The sequence below is a fragment of the Mastigoproctus giganteus genome, chromosome 4 (genome assembly GCF_048544385.1).
Source record: "Mastigoproctus giganteus isolate SK-2022 chromosome 4, ASM4854438v1, whole genome shotgun sequence".
Lineage (NCBI taxonomy): Eukaryota > Metazoa > Arthropoda > Arachnida > Uropygi > Thelyphonidae > Mastigoproctus > Mastigoproctus giganteus.
This window is the reverse complement of record NC_143578.1, coordinates 173,333,334-173,350,625: the sequence shown is the minus strand read 5'-3', so window position 1 is coordinate 173,350,625 and position 17,292 is coordinate 173,333,334. Positions and strand designations below refer to the sequence as shown.

Sequence of the window (17,292 nt, the reverse complement as noted above, 5' to 3'; positions counted from 1 at the left end):
CAGGGAATAAATTTGATATTATATATTTGGATCTTAGAAAGGCTTTTGATACTGTTGCACATGGAAGACTGCTGCACAAATTGGAGCAGTGTGGCATTGGAGGCAAGTTGCTGCTATGGATAAAGGGATGGTTGAGGGGGAGAAGACAGAGTGGTAATTGATGGACACTGCTCATCGTGGACTAATGTTATTAGTGGAGTCCCTCAGGGTTCAGCGTTAGTCCATTATTGTTTTCTTTATTTATAAATGATATTGATGACGGTGTATGAAGCTTAATGTCCAAGTTTGCAGACGATACAAAGGTTGGCATGTTTGTTAATGACACTACTGACGTTATGCTGCTGCAACAGGATAAGGAAAGGTTGAACAGATGGGCTGAGAGGTGGAAAATGAAGTTTAACATTGACAAATGTAAAGTACTACATATGGGGAAACAGCAACCCCAGAGCAATGTATCAACTCTGTGGTACTACACTGACAGTGGTAGAGAATGAAAAGGACCTGGGGGTAATTGTGCAGGCAGATATGAAGTTCTCTGAGCAGTAGTTCATGAGCTACTCTTGCAGATGGGCTACAAGAGTAGCTCATGGTGTCTTGTCAATGATATACAGGAATTTTTCTAGCAGGGAAGTGATTATTCCCTTGTATCAGGCAATGGTCGGGCTACATCTAGAGTACTGTATGCAGGTCTGGAGGCCTCACTTCAAGAAGGATGTAGAGCTGCTGGAAAGAGTACAGAGAAGAGCAACAAGATTAGTGAATGGAATAAGCAAATGGTTGCTCTTACGAAGAAAGGCTTAAAGTTTTGCAAATTACAGTGTCTGGAGACTAGGTACCGGCAAGGTGATCTGATAGAGGTGTATAAAACCTTGAATTGTTTGAGCATGCTCAGTGCCGATGCGATTCTTCCTTTTGCTCAGAATAATGACCTGAGAGGGCATAAATTCAGATTGAGGAAAGATGATGTTGGATAGGTGTGTGGAAATTTGCTTTTAGCCAGTGGGTAGTTGGTTGGTGGAACAGACTTCCATCCCTTGTTGTGGAAGTTGATAGCCTAAACAAATTTAAGGCTCAGCTGGACAGGTATTTCGAACGAACGGAGGGGTGAAATGGAAGTTGTGTGTGTTTTTTTTTTTTTTTTTTTTTGGCTGATGCTGCATACGCTTGCTTTCTTGCATCATATGCCTCTACTAATGCTAAGGTTAATTATCACGCCACAGCCAAAACGTGATACGACTGTACCACACACACACAAAATCCAAACTTTAGTGGGAAATTGAATATTTTCAGACTGACTACCACAGAACATGGAGGTGATATTCTATGATATTTCAATCTGTTACATACCTGTAAGGCTTTGAATCTCCTATCACAGTTTGCTGTAATATATGCCCTGTTTATTTAAAATTAAGTTCTTATATAAAAATAAGTACATTTATTCTATAAGAATACTCTTATAATTCCAAATTATCCACCAAGTAATTAACCCAGCAAAACTGTTATGGAGATTACAGAAATGGGTGTGTGTGTGTGTGTGTGTGTGTGTGTGTGTGTGTGTGTGTGTGTGTGTGTGTGTAATGCATTCCTCTAGTATGGCTATATGTCTGCTCAAAGCCCCTGAGGAGTAGGAGAGATATGGCTATGAGGAAGAATGTTAATTTTCATTTATTTTCACTAACTTTTGCAATTTCTCCAGTTTTCTTTAAAATTTTAATTTTGTTCATTTTATATGTATTTTTATATGTATCTTATATTTTATATGTAAGGCTTTCCATACCAGGGCTAAGTTTAAATATAACTAGTGGGTCGGTTTGGGTCTTTAAAAACATAAATGTAAAAATAAGGTGTGTGTGTTTTAATAAAATGTAGAGCTAAGAGATAAATAAAGTATGTTTAGTCCTGTGTTAAGTTGCTTTTAATTAATTACATATTTTTATTAAATTTAAAAAAATTCTTGTATTTTATTATTCCATATAATGATTTTCAGTAATCTGAGGTGGCTCTGATACTGTTTGTTTCAGATTTTTTTTAATACTGTATTTTTTTTCATTGCACTTCTTAGTTTCTGTTAAAGCCTAGAAATTTATATTTGTTTAGAAAATACAGACCTGTTATTTTGAAAAGTTAAGCATTAACTCACCAAATAAATAATTTTGTTCTTATCCAAGAGTTGAACAGCTTTGGTAACTTAATTTTTTGGAAAATAATTCTTATACAATATCAAATTGTAGTTATACAGTTTAGTTATTATATTTAATTATTAAAATTGTTATTTATTTCTTTTATCTTTAATAGGCAACATCAAATCATGAAAATTGGAAGAATGCAACTTCCATTTATGAATTCGCAGCCACAGATATAGATGGGAATGAAATTTCTTTAGAGAAGTACAGGTATTTATATTAATAAAGATTTCACTTTTAAAAGGTACTTTGTTAAATGTATTTTAACTGTGACAACTTGATCCATTAAAATGCTTGTTTAATAATTTTTCTTTTATTTTATAATTATGTTCTTGGTATTTTCATCTACAAGACTAATTTTTCTTATTCAAAATTTTGTGCTTCTTACAATTTCTTAAGTGAAACAATAAATAACATTTAAACTTTGTTTTAAAAATTTGCAGTCTTGCACATTCCAGTTAGCCCAGTTGGATGTTGATTGTTGAGTTTTACAGTTTTAAATAAAGTTTGTATACTGCAAATGAATTTTTTGGAAGTTTATATAATCCTCTTAGATGGACTGAAATGTACTTATGTCAGCACTGATGAGGGGCAAGCATTGATTTGGTTCTCAATCACCCTTTCATAAAACATGACTTATGGCTTTTGAAAATATCCCCCGCCCCCAACAATTTGGCACAAATTTCTCAATATTCCACACAACCTACATCATCAAACTGTAGCTAGATGACCATAAATATAATACACAAGCTTTTAAAATTTATCAGAGGATCTTACTTTTGCTATATAGAAAATATAAGGAATCTTATACGTATAATCATTGGTTTGTGAATGGGATACTTATTCTACCAACAGATTTTAATGTTCATCGTTTACTTAATGAAACAGCTACTCTATTAACTTCTTGCATATTAATGTTAAAATGCATCAAATGTATGTTAATGTTTTTCATCATTGGAAAAGCATAAAAACCCTAATTGATTACAGCCGATTCAGAAAATTGGTGTGATATTGGACCTAGATTTTTAAATTCTTGCAGTAGAACTAAGAGGATTCTACTTTCACTTCTCAACAAAATTAACAGAACATTTAAAAAATGTGATGTAACTCGTGCAACTTGCAATGAAGCGAGACAAAATTTGGTATGGTAGTGTACCATAAAATAACAATGAAATGAGGAGACAGCAAGAAACTTCAGACAGGTATAAGGGATATTTATTATAAGGATTGTATAAGAATTATCAGAAAGGTCACATTACAGAAATCGATACAAGATGCTTGAAAATATGGTTACATGACATCAGTATGGCATATGATCCCTCCAACAGCTAAACAGGCCTGACAGTGATGAACCATGCTCAATACAAGGATGTCTATAAGATTCTCTGGCAAAAAATCCATTCTTCCACCAGTACAGACCTTAGCTCACCAAGTGATAGAGAAGTTGGCTGTTGGCATGCAATGCGATGCCCAAGGGCATCTCACATATGTTCGATCGGATTTAAGTCTGATCATGATGGCCCATGACAGTTGTTGGATATCATCAGTTTCAAGATATTCTTCCACTACTTGAGCTCTATGTGCAGTGGCATTGTTGTATGAAAAGAAAATTTGGGCCAACTGTACCCCTATCAAAAACATGGAGTGTGCCATTGATTATTATTCCACCCCACATGAGAATGCCGCCTCCACCGCAAGTGTCCCTTTCTCTGATGTTGGAGGGATAGCAAAGCATGCCTTGTTGTCTCTAGATGGAATAACATCCAGAGGCTGTTTGTAGGCTAAAAATGGGACTCATCAGAGAACAAATATTCCCCATTTGTCAGGACTCAAATTTCATTGTGGTGCCATGAACTTGTGCCATGTTAATGGCACCACTTTCAATGAGCTCTGCGGTGGTTTGGGGTTAATGAGATGCAAACCACTGGCTTCCTTGCATAGAGTCCACTTGAAATGAGCCTTCTTGAATTGAGCCACAGGTGAAAACATTTTCCAACCCAACACAGTCCAGTTGGAAATGTTTTCACCTGTCGCTGCAGCAATCTCAGCAGAAGACAGGACATCATAGGGTTTTGTTTAGCTGTTAGAGCTAGAAAGCAGTCTGTTCTGGTTGATGTGCTCCTCGGGCGACCTTGGTCAGCTCTTCTTGTAATGATTCTTGTCTCCTGAACTGCTTCCATAGTGCCAAGATGACACTACATGATATATTGAGCCAACGTGCCACCTCTGCTTGCAACTTCCGGCTTCATGCCTTTTACAATGGCCTTTCATCTCAAAAAATCATCTAGGACTTGCCATCCTGAATACTGGAGATGTAGCTGTTTTACTGAGCAAGCTAAAAAACAGGAAAGAAGTGATGTGGTCGCAACCAGTGTTTTTATAGGCATGAATAATTTGCATAATGCGTGGCTCTGTAATGATCAATTTCTATTGGATACTTAGAATTTGCCTGCCAGGATGCTTATTATATCAAATATTCACCTTTGGCAACACTATTCACAATAAAATGTTCATGAAAACATTTTGTTCTATTAATTTTGTTGAGCAGTGTATTTTAATTTCTACCAAAATTTATATAGAAATTTAGGCCTCACTGCAGCATTCTCAATCCATATGTGATGCCAGAATACAGAAGGGCTTTGCCATTCTTGTACATTATGTTCCCAAAAACATCTGCAAATGGCGAGGCTAAGAGCTTATGGAAAATTTTGGAGACTGGATTATCAGTCACTTATCCTGGAATAAAAATTTCTTCATTTTAACGTTATTTCATCTTCTCTGTGTTGTAGATTTCATTTATTTTTCATTTAAAATGCTCTTCACCGTATAATGACTTGAAATAATGCAGCACTGCATTTTTTTATTAATCAAAAATTTTACAGGTGATAACATTAATATTTGTATTTTTTTTAAATATACAATTCATATTTTTAAGTTGTGTGTTATTGGAAAAAAAAAATAAAAGCTGATTATGATATGCTGTGCAGTATAGGTTTTTGTTCATGGTTAAGTGTGTATGAATAAGACTGCAACACCTTTCATACTGTTGCAGTCCCCCTGGGTATGCAACTGTGATTGCACAGTTTCTAGTGTGACTATTGCTAGATGTACTGAAAACTCTTATTGCTTTTCTCACTTGCAGTGTACTGCCCGATTTCTCTCAACATACTGCAACCCTTTTGCTTTCAATGTGCTGCATATCCTTTGCTTGCTTGATCGCAAGTGGCACAGCTCTTGTCTCCACATGGCAAGAGTGAAATGAGCTCTCCCTCTGTTCTAAAAGAGCAAAATGAATACACATCCCTATCCAGTGCTGAAATTATCACCCACCTCTATCATGGATGGATACCTTAATGAACTAAAATGAAAATCCTAAAAAGATTCTAGACTATCATCTAGAGCAACCTTGCCTATCATTCCTAATTATCCCCTCTCTGACTAGCCAACCTATGAATAAATTGTCTCCATTCTTTATCAAAAACACCTGGAAAGTGTTGCAGGATCTCATAAAATGGTTAAGGGACTGCAATCAGGGTTAGCTACTAGTAGAAACTGAGCCAGAAGTGCTCAAAAAAAACTTTTACAACTTACAAACTTTGCTATAATCCCAGTAAAAGTATCTCCGCAGGTAACCTTAAATACATCTAAGAGTTCCAGTTAACATCTATTGAATGTCACGGAGGAAGAAATAACCCAAGAGCTACGGGAATAAATTGTAATTCAAGCTAAGCAAATTATAATTAAAAAAGAAACTTTCCCCAATGGGGAATATTATTCTCACATTCAGTACCTCCAACTAAAAGATTGGAAATATACATTTCCAATCTTTTGATATGTTATAAATGCCAAAAGTATGGCCACTCTCAAACAGTATGCAGAGGAGATCCAGTCTGCCCCCAACTGTGGGCCTTCACATCATATTAAAAGTGACTGTTTGATGAAAGCGATGACCTGCCTCCCCATGAACAAAGGTTACCGCCCAGCATATAAGACAGCGAAAGATGGAAAAATGAGAACAAAAAAATAGTGAAATATGAGGTTGAACATAGTTAGTTATCAGAAAGCAAGGAAACTAATTGTACCTAGTATACCCACATATACTAATTCTACCAGCTCAGAAACACCAAACAGCTGCCACTTAAACTGATGTCACGGTTACTACTAATATATCAATCTCAGAATGTGCTTTAACCATCCTCTTAGCAGCAACCTAAGCTCTCAGATCATACAAGTAATACTCAGGACATATCAACAATGTCCTCCATCAGTGATTGCTACCACAACCCACAATTCAAATGCAATGAAGAATATTCAAGGCACATCAATGGACACAGATGACACATCCAAATAGGAAGATCTGATACTGTACAAGAACATGTGGACACTGGCAGTCTATCTTCCCAAAAAAAAAAAGACAAGTTTTGAACACCAAGCCAGTCATGTAAAAAAAAAAAAAAAAAAAAAAACCCTAGTCAGATACGGCTTCATACAAATAATGTATTTAGTACAGTTTAATGTATTTAATACAATAATGTGCCTCCTATTATACAGTGGAATTGCAGAAGCTTTCACTACAACAGGGACTATATCCAAAATTTAATTAATTGCCATTCTCCATCTAGTCTTTGTTTGCAAGAAACTTTTTTTTTTTTTTTTTTAACTTCTCAAATTTTCCCTTCAATAAAGAACTATACTTTCCATCAATGAAATCGTAATACAACAGATGCTACCTATGGCAGTGTCACCACCTTGGTATTCATAGATCCCTCTTCAGACTCAGAATAGAAGCTGTTGCTGCACATATAATTAGTCATATTGTGAATCTGTCTCTCCAAACCAATGTTATTCATTAAAATATCTTAATCTCATCAAGCAGCTACCACCACCTCTATATTTTAGGGAATTTTAATGGACACCACCCATTATGGGGAGTCCTTTAAACTTGATAGCAATATCCTTAACATGTTGTCGACTCAGAGGTTTGCATTCTCTTTCTGGCTTTATTCCCAGACCTGTTTCATTGAATACTGCAATCATTTTTCTGACGCTACATGGTTTCATGGACCACTTTACTTGTGCTTCTAGTGCCTCTACTTCTGATTTGCTGCAGCAGTGTTTCATCCATTCTGGTAGTAGAGCTTCACAATCAAAGTATGCTCTTCTTAGGTGAAAGACCATTGTGTTCCTAGCACTACAGTTTCCTTATCAGTATCATCTTGCACCTTTCATTCTATATTTATGTGTTTATATTATTATTAGTGAATATAGAAATCATTCATAGCACAACTTTTCTCCTGGTGGTTATTTTTGGAATTTTGTTTTTTGTGTAATTTTCCATGTCCTTCAAGCGTCTTTAAAGGACATGGAGAATTGAAAGCCAAACGTGTTACACTTCCTCCATTAGACTGTGCCACAGACAGCTCCAAATAGGGAGGTCTCCTTTAATTGTAGCCATCAGGTATAAAGGAAGTTATTAATGTATAAGTAATTCTTATAACAATTATTTTAATAGTTAACTGTAGCCCATTTTATATTTCCAGAGGTCATGTTACTCTAATCGTCAATGTAGCATCTAAGTGAGGTGCAACCAACAAAAATTACCAGCAGTTACAAGCCCTTTATGAGAAATATTCTAAATCTCAGGGCCTGTGTATCTTAGGATTTCCTTGCAATCAGTTTGCTAGTCAGGTAGGATTTTTTTTTTTTTTTTTTAGTTTATGTATATTATTATCTGTATTTTTATATTTTAAGTTAATTTAATATATATTTTCAATCAAGCTACTATAACTTAAAATAAACACATACATGTGTTTTATTTTAAAGTATAATAGTTCGATTGAACATGTAACATTTAAGATTTAATGCCATTGACAAATTTAGGAAACTGAATGGTGTATTGCAGGAAGTGTCCTACCTTATTTATATATTGTATGTTGAATAGAATAATAAGAAATTAAAAGATTAGAAAAATGGGTTAAAGGCAGCAAATGCTAAACTTAAGCAGAGCATGGACAATAAAATGAAAAAAATAAATAAATAATAAAATAAGGAAAGAGTGAGGGAGATAGAAGATAACTAATAAAATATACATAATAAAAATGATTAATTACCAAAACTAACAAAATAAGGATGTTGCCAAACTTTTGTGAGATAGGAACACAAGTTACAAATAGGTGCATTATAGCCATAGTAGCTTATGCGCCTTTAAACTCCCATAACAACAAGTTACAAAACCGTTCTCTCATCATATGTCAGTGGCCAGGATTGCAAGCAAAATAGCAGTATATCTTCATTTCTGATGTAAACCACAAGCCAAAGGGTAAAAGCATAAACATGAATAAAATTTTGTTACCAAATAACATCAATTTTGAAAACAAAATAAAAATTACAAGGATTAAAATGGTTGGGGGGGGGTTAGAAAATGGCTTGTAAACTTTACAGTTGACACTATGAATTATTATTAGGAAATATTAGGATGAGTAACTTGTTTACAATCATATGTCTGACACTAACTTTTCAGCATTGTTTAAAGGAAATAAATCCCGTGAGTGGAAGACACCTTATGAGCAAATACAGTTGGATTTCTATATAATGAAATCGATTGTTTGCTTGAAAAAATTCATTAAACAGAAATTTCATTATAAAGAAATATGATCTTTTCAACAATGAAATACTGAAGATTCAGAAATACAGTAAACCCCCGCTATTCGCGGGGGTTACGTTCCTGAGAAATGCCGCGAATACTGAGTTATGGCTCCCATAGTAATAAAGGGGTTCCGTTCCAAAGTATGAAATATATAAGAAAAACTAGTCAAATTTTGTCTATTTATGTATTATATGTACCTTCATAATATGACTATGTATTGTGAAATGCAAGCATAAGGCATAGAAATGAAAATAAGAAACAATTTAATATTAAATGTAATATTTATTAGAAATTTCAAACAAATCTTTCAAACCAGCGTCTTTGCTAGCTAAAAAACCTATCCCGCCAGTGCTATCACCAGTTTCGCTAAAGCGTTGATAAGGAGTTTTGCGTTTTCACGAATGATGAGTGAATTTAACGGAATTTTATTTTGAGTTCGGTCTTCTATCCACAGATTTAAAGCTTTTTCCATTTTTTCTAATTTAACATCACGAGTTACAGAGCAAATTTTTGAAGCAATTAGCGCGTTTTCATGGACACTACGGCGGATTTTTTCTTCCGATTTCTTGATTGATTGTACCCTTGACTCATTGATTTTATGTTTTGCCACTGAGGAGACACTTTCATCATTAGAAATTTTATATAATAACTCAATTTTATTCGCTAATGTCATCACCTTCTTTGATATTTTCACATTTCTCTTGTTATTCGTAGTCATATTTTTGTAGGGGTTAGAAAGAACTTGTCCACAATAAAGTCACTTTCTTCCATTAACACACTCGAAAAAGTCTGTTTTACACTACAAAACGGTAGATTTATCACTTTTTTTAAGCATATCAATTTATAAATTGATAAATTTATTCAATTTATAAGCATATAAATTAAAAGCAAACGACGAAACCTTCCATAACAAGCGCATAACACATATTGAACAAGGATTAGCGAGAAACATTCACGCTCGCGATTTTGTCACCCCTCTCCCCCCACCCACTGAGCACTGTTTTGACCGGGAAAGATAATTTTAGCCACGTCAATGTTTTTTTATGGCGAAAAATATTCACGGCGCTTTAAAATTCCCATTTTTTTAGGTTTCATTTTATATTAAATCGGCGATCGCGAAACCGCGAATACAGATACCGCGAATAGCGGGGGTTTACTGTATAGTGAAAGATGGGGAAATAAGTGGGAATGAATGAATTTTCTAACATTTTAAAACAATTAATTTATTAATACAGTGAAACTTCTAACAGACACCTCGTTAACGGACATCTCTCTACAACGGACATTTTCAAATTCCCCAACTCACCTCCATTGGTTTTACGTGTTTGCAGCTTCTGTCTAGCGGACATTCTCTGTAACGGACGCGGACAGGCAATCTGCACCGTTTTGTTTAGATTAGCACTTAATTTGATCTCCCCACAACGGACTGTGGGAGAGCTCACGGTCCTTTTCTAGGAACTTTTCTTCCATGTATTGCCTCAATCGTGTGCTTATTTTCTATTTCCAATTCTCTGAATTTTATCAAGGTTTACGTCGCTGTTCTAAACCCTTTTTCAAGAATTTTAAGGCACGTGTAAAACTTCTGATGAATTCAGTGTGTGCAGATGGGGGGGGATTTTGTCGGCCTTTCATCTTTTCAGTTTTTTTTCAGTGTCGTGTGAAGTGCACAATGTCTTCTCGTAAACATTTAACTTTAAAATTTAAGTCCAACTCATTAATGCGTATGATCGGCACAAAAATAGTGTTAGCAATCTCGCTGCAAAATTCAAAATCGGGAAGACGCAGGTAAGCGACATCCTAAAGGAAAAAAATGAACTGCTCAAACAATTTTGGCAACACGGAAATGATCAGAAAATGCAGTGAGTCTTCTCTCAGACTGGGCTGTGGTGCCTTGAGATTTATATCCCCCCCCTCTTGTGTCTAGTCTCAGCATGAGGAAGGATCCCATCAGCATTGAGCATGCTCAATCCTTCAAAGTTATTCAAAACCTCAATCAGATCACCTTGCTGATGCCTAGTCTCCAAGTCTTCAGTTTATAGAACTTAATTTGCATGTCTTTTTGAATTTAAACTTCGCGTTTCCACTTTTCTTGTGAAAACATTTTTGTTTTCTCAAAATGTTTGTTTTTCTTCCAAGCATCTAAGACTACAAGGCAATTTAAAAATTGCTTATGTTCTGTTCTGTTCTGTTCTGTTTTGTTGCCTGTTTTGCTGGATGAGAAACTAGTTTGATTTTTATTTTTTTGTCAAAACTGGTTTTGTTCAATATGCATGCTTGTTTTTAATTATATCTTTAAATGAGATGTTTTCTTCATAGGTCATATTCACCAAAAAACGAGCATTATATTACAAACCCTTTACCAATTCCTTGTTTGCATGCACAGTTTGGACTTGGTGCATCATGGCCTTAGTTGCCTTTGCACCATAAAAACTGAAATCAAAGCATGCACAGTTGAACAACACCCCCCAGGGGCTCACATGTGGTAAGTATGGGTTTGGCACACCCGGGGCCCTGAGCTGGATATAATCATTCTTCTCTTCCTTGATGAATTCCCCCCCCCTCTCTCTCTCTCTCTCTCTCTCTCTCAGGTTAATTCAGATTTTTTTTTTTTCTGGAGCAGCATAAGCCTCAGGCTTCCTTGCACCATATGGCTAATAATAACAAGAAAGATTACAAATTGGCATCTGGAATGCAGGGTCTTTTGTGTTCTCACCGCCTATTGCTCTCTGGAATCATCATCAGCCATTTCAATCCACTGCAGGATGAAGGCCTCTCCAGCAACTTTCCAGTTCCTTCTATTTTGTGCAATAGCCATCCATTTACTATACTACCCACAACTCATGAATTTCATCTATCCATCTCTGCCTTTGTCTTCCAGGTTTTCTTCTAGCTCCTCTTGGGTACCATTCTGTTATTTTCTTAGTCCATCTGTCATGTCTTCGAGCTATGTGTCCTGCCCAAGACCATTTTAGTTCTTTTAGTTATGATAAGAATGTCCTTTACTTGAGTTTGCTGCCTAATCCATGTGTTTTTCTTCTTAGTCTGATTCCCAATATAATTCGTTCCATTCTTCGCTATGTAGTTCTCAGCTTCTCTTCCATTCTTTTGGTGAGTGCCCAAGTTTCACTTCCATAAGTCATGGTGGGAGTATACATTGGTTCCATTATTATACGTTTCAGACAAACTGGGATATTGCTCTTCAGTATGTGACTATATTTCCTGAATGCTACCATCCAACATTTATTCTTCTTTTGACTTCCAGCCATTTATCATTATTACAGCTAATAACTTGTCCCAGATAAGTATATGACTCCACCTTTTCAATTACTGCTCCTTCAATCATTATTTCCCTTTCTGTGGCATACTTGTTCATCATTACTTTTGTTTTAGCCATATTCATCTTTAGTCCAAAATCCCTACTAACTGTGCATGACTGATTAAGATTTTCCTCTAATTCTTTGGGATCGTGGCTTATGACCACAATGTCATCTGCGAATCGTAAGTGGTTTAGGTACTCTCCGTTCACATTGACTCCTTTCTGCAACCAGTCTAATCTTCTGAAAGCTTCTTCAAGGCCAGCAGTAAACAGCTTCGGAGATATTGTGTTTCCTTGTCGAACTCCTTTCTCAATTTTAAATTTCCTGCCGTCTTTGTCTAGTCTAATAAAGGAGGTAGCATTCTCATATATTGTCTTCAAAATCATGTGTGGGGTATCTGTGCCCTTGTCTTTCCAGTGCCCGAAACATTGCCTTATGCTGTATGGAGTCAAATGCCTTTTCATAATCCACAAATGCCAGGCATAATGGTGTTTTATATTCATTTGCTTTCTCCAGTAGCTGTGATATTACGTGGAGGTGATCCATAGTTGAGAATCCTGTCCTAAAACCAGCTTGCTCTTTTGGTTGATTCTCATCAAGTATTCTTTCTAATCTGTTAGTAATGACTCTTCTGAACAATTTGTAGATGTGGGATAACAAGCTAATTGGTCTATATTTTCCAATTTCTGATTTATCTCTTTTCTAATGCAGCAAAATTATGATTGCATTATTCCACTGCTTAGGCATCACACCTTTTCTAATGCATTTTGTGAAGAGCCTTGCCAGTTTTTGTGTTATGTCTCTTCCTCCCAATTTTAACAACTCTACAGTAACTTCATCTACCCCCCCCCCCCCGGGCTTTCTGATTCTTCATTTTCTTGACGCATATTCTGCCTCATCAGGAAGAATATCGGGTATGTCGTATGTATTGCTTATTTGCGATCCATCTTCCCCACTGCTGGCATCATTCCCTCGCTCCTTGTATAATTCTCTATAGTAGTCTTCTGCTATTTGAATTATGCCTTCTCTGCTATTTATAAGTACACCATTGCTATTCTTCAGTTTCAGTATCATTTGTCTTTCTGTATTATTGCTCATGGTTGTCCTTGTCAGTGTTTATCTTGCTCTTCATTTGTCGCCTTCGGTTCATCATAACAAGTGTTTCTTAACTAATTTTTTCTTCTTTGGATTTCTTTTTCTCTATAGGTTTCTTGGGCTTTATCACTTTCAGAAAGTTGTAATATTCCTCATCAGTATCTTGGTCCAGAGCAGTCTGCAGAAGCTGAAACTTGTTCTTAAGTTCCAGTACATACTGCTTTTTCTCCTCTTCTGTTATCCCAAAGACCTTTGTATTATTTATTCAAGTCAGTTTTTTCCTTTCCTACATCTATATCAAGTGTACATTCTACCATTCTGTGATCACTTCCAACATTTACCTTATTCAGGACGGTAACATCATTCATGATATATCTTCTGTTAGTGAGGATGAAGTCAATTTCATTAGTTGTTAATCCATTTGGACTCTTGCATGTTTACTTTCTGTTCACCCTTTTCTTGAAAAAATGTTCATTACTGACAATCCTTGAGATTTTGCAAATTCCACAAGTCTTTTCACCTCTTTCATTTCTTTCACCAATTCCAAAAATTTCCTATAGTTCCCCTTTCTGCACTGTTTTGTCTTTTTCCAACCTTAGCATTGAAGTCCCCCGTAATAATAGTGTAGTGGGTTTTCTGCTCATCTAGAAGACTCAGTTTTGGTGTACATTTCTTCAACCTCTTCATCATCATGGCTCGGTGTTTGTGCATGAATCATTATAACCTTTATTACCTCTTAAATCTTGAGTGTTAGTCTTGACACTCTTGGTGATGTACTTTTGAATTCCAAAATGTTTGTTTTTTTATATCTTAATGTACCAGAAACCCAACTTCCCCTTTGCTTCTTTCACTGTTTCCATTGGTGTACAGCAAATTTCCACTTGATAAACTTAAGTGATTCATTTCTTCTTGTTTCAGCCAAACGGATGATATTCAAATTCACGTTTTCTAATTCCTTTTCCATCTCTATTATCCTGTCTTCACCGATGAGCAATCTTACGTTGTAACAGGCCAAGTTCAGTTTCTGTGCATGGCAGCCTGGTCGTACCCAGAGATTCTTAGCACCCTCTGCTTCCACTCTGATCCTCACCGCCGTAAGAGGGGGAGTGAAAGCCGCTGGGGACTGAGGGCCATTTGTTTTGTCGTGCTGTCATATGCTGGAGGGTTTGGTCTTTTCCTCTTCACGCTGACCAGGCATCTTGAAGAGAACCACTCTACATGTTTGTTGCCACCTAAGTGACGTAACAGGGCTTACCATCGAGAATGTGTGCACGAGTTGATTTTAGGGAGGCAAGCCAATCTGACTTCTCCTAAATCTTCTGTAATAGAAAGATATTGGATCCATCAGTGTTTTAGACTGAGTGTCTGATAACACATAGAATACCTGTTCCCCTTTAAGTTGTCTGGCATACACCCCATAATCGATCAATTTCTACTTAAATTTTAAGTCTGTTCCAGTTACTATATTTCTCCCTTTATTTCTGTTTAAAGCAACCTGGCTAAATTTAATAATGTAAAAAGCTTCTTTTGAAGCTTTCTCTCTTTTTTTTTTTTTTTTCTTGATTATTTGCATCTTGAAAACCAGAGTTCCAAATAAGTAGAATTGCTTATTAGGAAGTTTTTTCCATCAGGACATTGATCTTATCTGCAACACTTCTGCCAAAAGTTGTCTCAGTAATATTTAAGTAAAAAAGCAGTAATATTTCTTGAAAACTTATTTTTCAGTTGGAAACTCAGTTTCTTTAGCCTATTATTTTTTTCTCTCACATATAAGAGGGGTGTTTGGGAAGCTCATGGTCTAAGTATGGAAGGGTAGTAATACAGTGTTAAAAATTTCTGTACTTAATAGTACCATTCCAAATTTTATGCAGTTTGACTAATCGGTTTTTTTTTTTTTTTTTTATTACAGGTCACGAAGTCAACAAAGTTGTGTGAATGAGGAAGGATGGACAAAATCAGTCACCATGCAATCATCCAATTTTTGGTAAAAAAAAAAAGGGACTAATGCCAAAGGCAATTCATGATAATATGATTGACATTCAGGGAGGATGCCCCTTGTTCCATGCTTAAGAAATGGGCAGCAGAATTTAAACTATGGAGAGAGAGCCTAGAAGGTGACCCAGTCTGTGGAAGACCTGCAATATCCATCACCTCAGACATTGACAGTATGCATGATCAGGTGATGAGTGACAGTCCAATACATCACAAGCATCTTGGCCATGTCATCTGAACTAGTGTACTGCATAGTAACAGAGGCCCTTGCTATTAAAAAGGTGTTAGCATTATGGGTCCCAAAGTTGTTGACAACAGATCAAAAACACACAAGAATTATCAAGTCAAGTGAACTCAATTTCAAACAGATCCAGCAAACTCCCTCGCAAGGTTTGTGGCCATGTGCTTTGACTCGAAAAGGAACTGTGTCGAAAAGTAACATGTTGCCAGACTTCAAATGAACCCTTCCAAATGTTTATAAAAATTTTCTTAGTATAAAACTTTGTATAATTTTTACATTAAATTTTTTGATTTAAATATATATGCATATACATGCACACTTTCTTTTCTTTTTTTAATAGGAACCTGGTTGTGAAGCAGAAATTAAAGAATTTGTAAAAAAATTTAATGTACAGTTTGATATGTTCAGTAAAATTAATGTGAATGGAGAAGATGCTCATCCTCTTTGGAAATATTTAAAGAGTAAGCAAGGTGGAACATTAGGAAGGTAATTTTTTTTTTTTTTTTTTTAATCTAGTTTTGCATAGGTGCTCTTTCTTGTTTAGGTTGTATACCTCTTTCACATTTAAGGATAAATAATCTTTCTTGCAAAAAAAAAAGCATAGAGAGAAAAAATAAATTAACTTAGTTTAAAAATTTTAGTTTTACTTCAGAATTAGAATAAAGTGTAAATTGCAGACTTTTCATAATAAGGATAAACAAAATGACACAGTTTATTCTCGTCCTTCCCTATAAACTGCTTAATTAAATTGCTCTTGAAGCAATGTATAAATCTCTTTAAATATTTGCATGTGCATTGTTCAGGTTTAAGAACATGAACTAACTTTTCAAGATGCTCACTGTAGTAACAGAAGCCACATGGCTAGTTATCTTGTTTGTATAGAAAGTCTATAGACTTTCCATACAAACAAGATCATCCGGTTCCAGAAATGCCATCATTTTCAGTATTTACACTATCAGGAAAGCTGTGATAAATGGTACTATATAGAACTTCAGTGACATCACAGTTCTATTTGAGAACTAATGCAGTTGCATCTAAAGATGTTTTGGATCACAAAATCATGCCTAAGAGTGGAGGCATATAGTGAATTGCATTCTGTGCACCTGTTTCCATTTCCAGGTGTGTACCTGTTTCTGGAAAATACTTATATCCATGTAATTGTTGCCCAGCTTAGAGACTACACACACACACACACACACACACACACACACAGTGCCATTTGCTACTGTTTAACTCGCTATATAGTTCATAAAGCAGTTTGTATATGCCTGTGCTTCTAGATGAGGTAATTTCAGTGGCAATCAGTGTAACCCCCCCTCTATTTTTGAGAATAAAATGAAAGAACTTTATTAAGTAATATCAATTGTACACTCTTAAGAATTTGTGATAACACAAAGATTTATATAAATGGCTATTGGTAGCTATAGTACTCTAATGTCAGTTGAGGTGATAAGACAGAAGATGCATCTTAATATTATACTTTAATTTCTGTAGATAATAATTTTCAAGAAATACAAGAATTTGTTTGAAAGAACAGAAGTAGAAGGGATTCTAAAGAAGTGCAAAAATATTAGTTCAGCAAGTTTGGAGTTATCTATAATTGATGTTCACCAGCTGGTGCATTTATTCAGGCTGGTTTTGAAAAAACAGAAGAATATACTGATTAATACATAACTCTGTAAAATGGCTGGAAATGAGTGTAGTGTAGAAAATGGACTTAGACATGCAAGGCATATTATAGTATCAATAAAAGTTTATGGAGGAGGGGGTGGAAATAGAAATTAAAAGGATTTAAGAAAGTAAACTGAAGAGTTGATG

General features: G+C 35.5%; 1 protein-coding gene across 3 annotated transcripts in view; it reads left to right on the top strand.

The window, feature by feature from the left end:
- Positions 1-17,292, top strand: part of LOC150087210 (glutathione peroxidase-like) — a 76,103-nt gene that overhangs the window by 29,892 nt on the left and 28,919 nt on the right. For all 3 annotated transcript variants that reach the window (XM_090371888.1, XM_090371886.1, XM_090371887.1), the window contains exons 3-5: positions 2,296-2,393; positions 7,724-7,871; positions 15,815-15,960. In XM_090371888.1, coding sequence (XP_090228014.1) covers positions 2,296-2,393; positions 7,724-7,871; positions 15,815-15,960 — 392 coding nt within the window. The remainder of the gene's footprint in view (positions 1-2,295; positions 2,394-7,723; positions 7,872-15,814; positions 15,961-17,292) is intronic.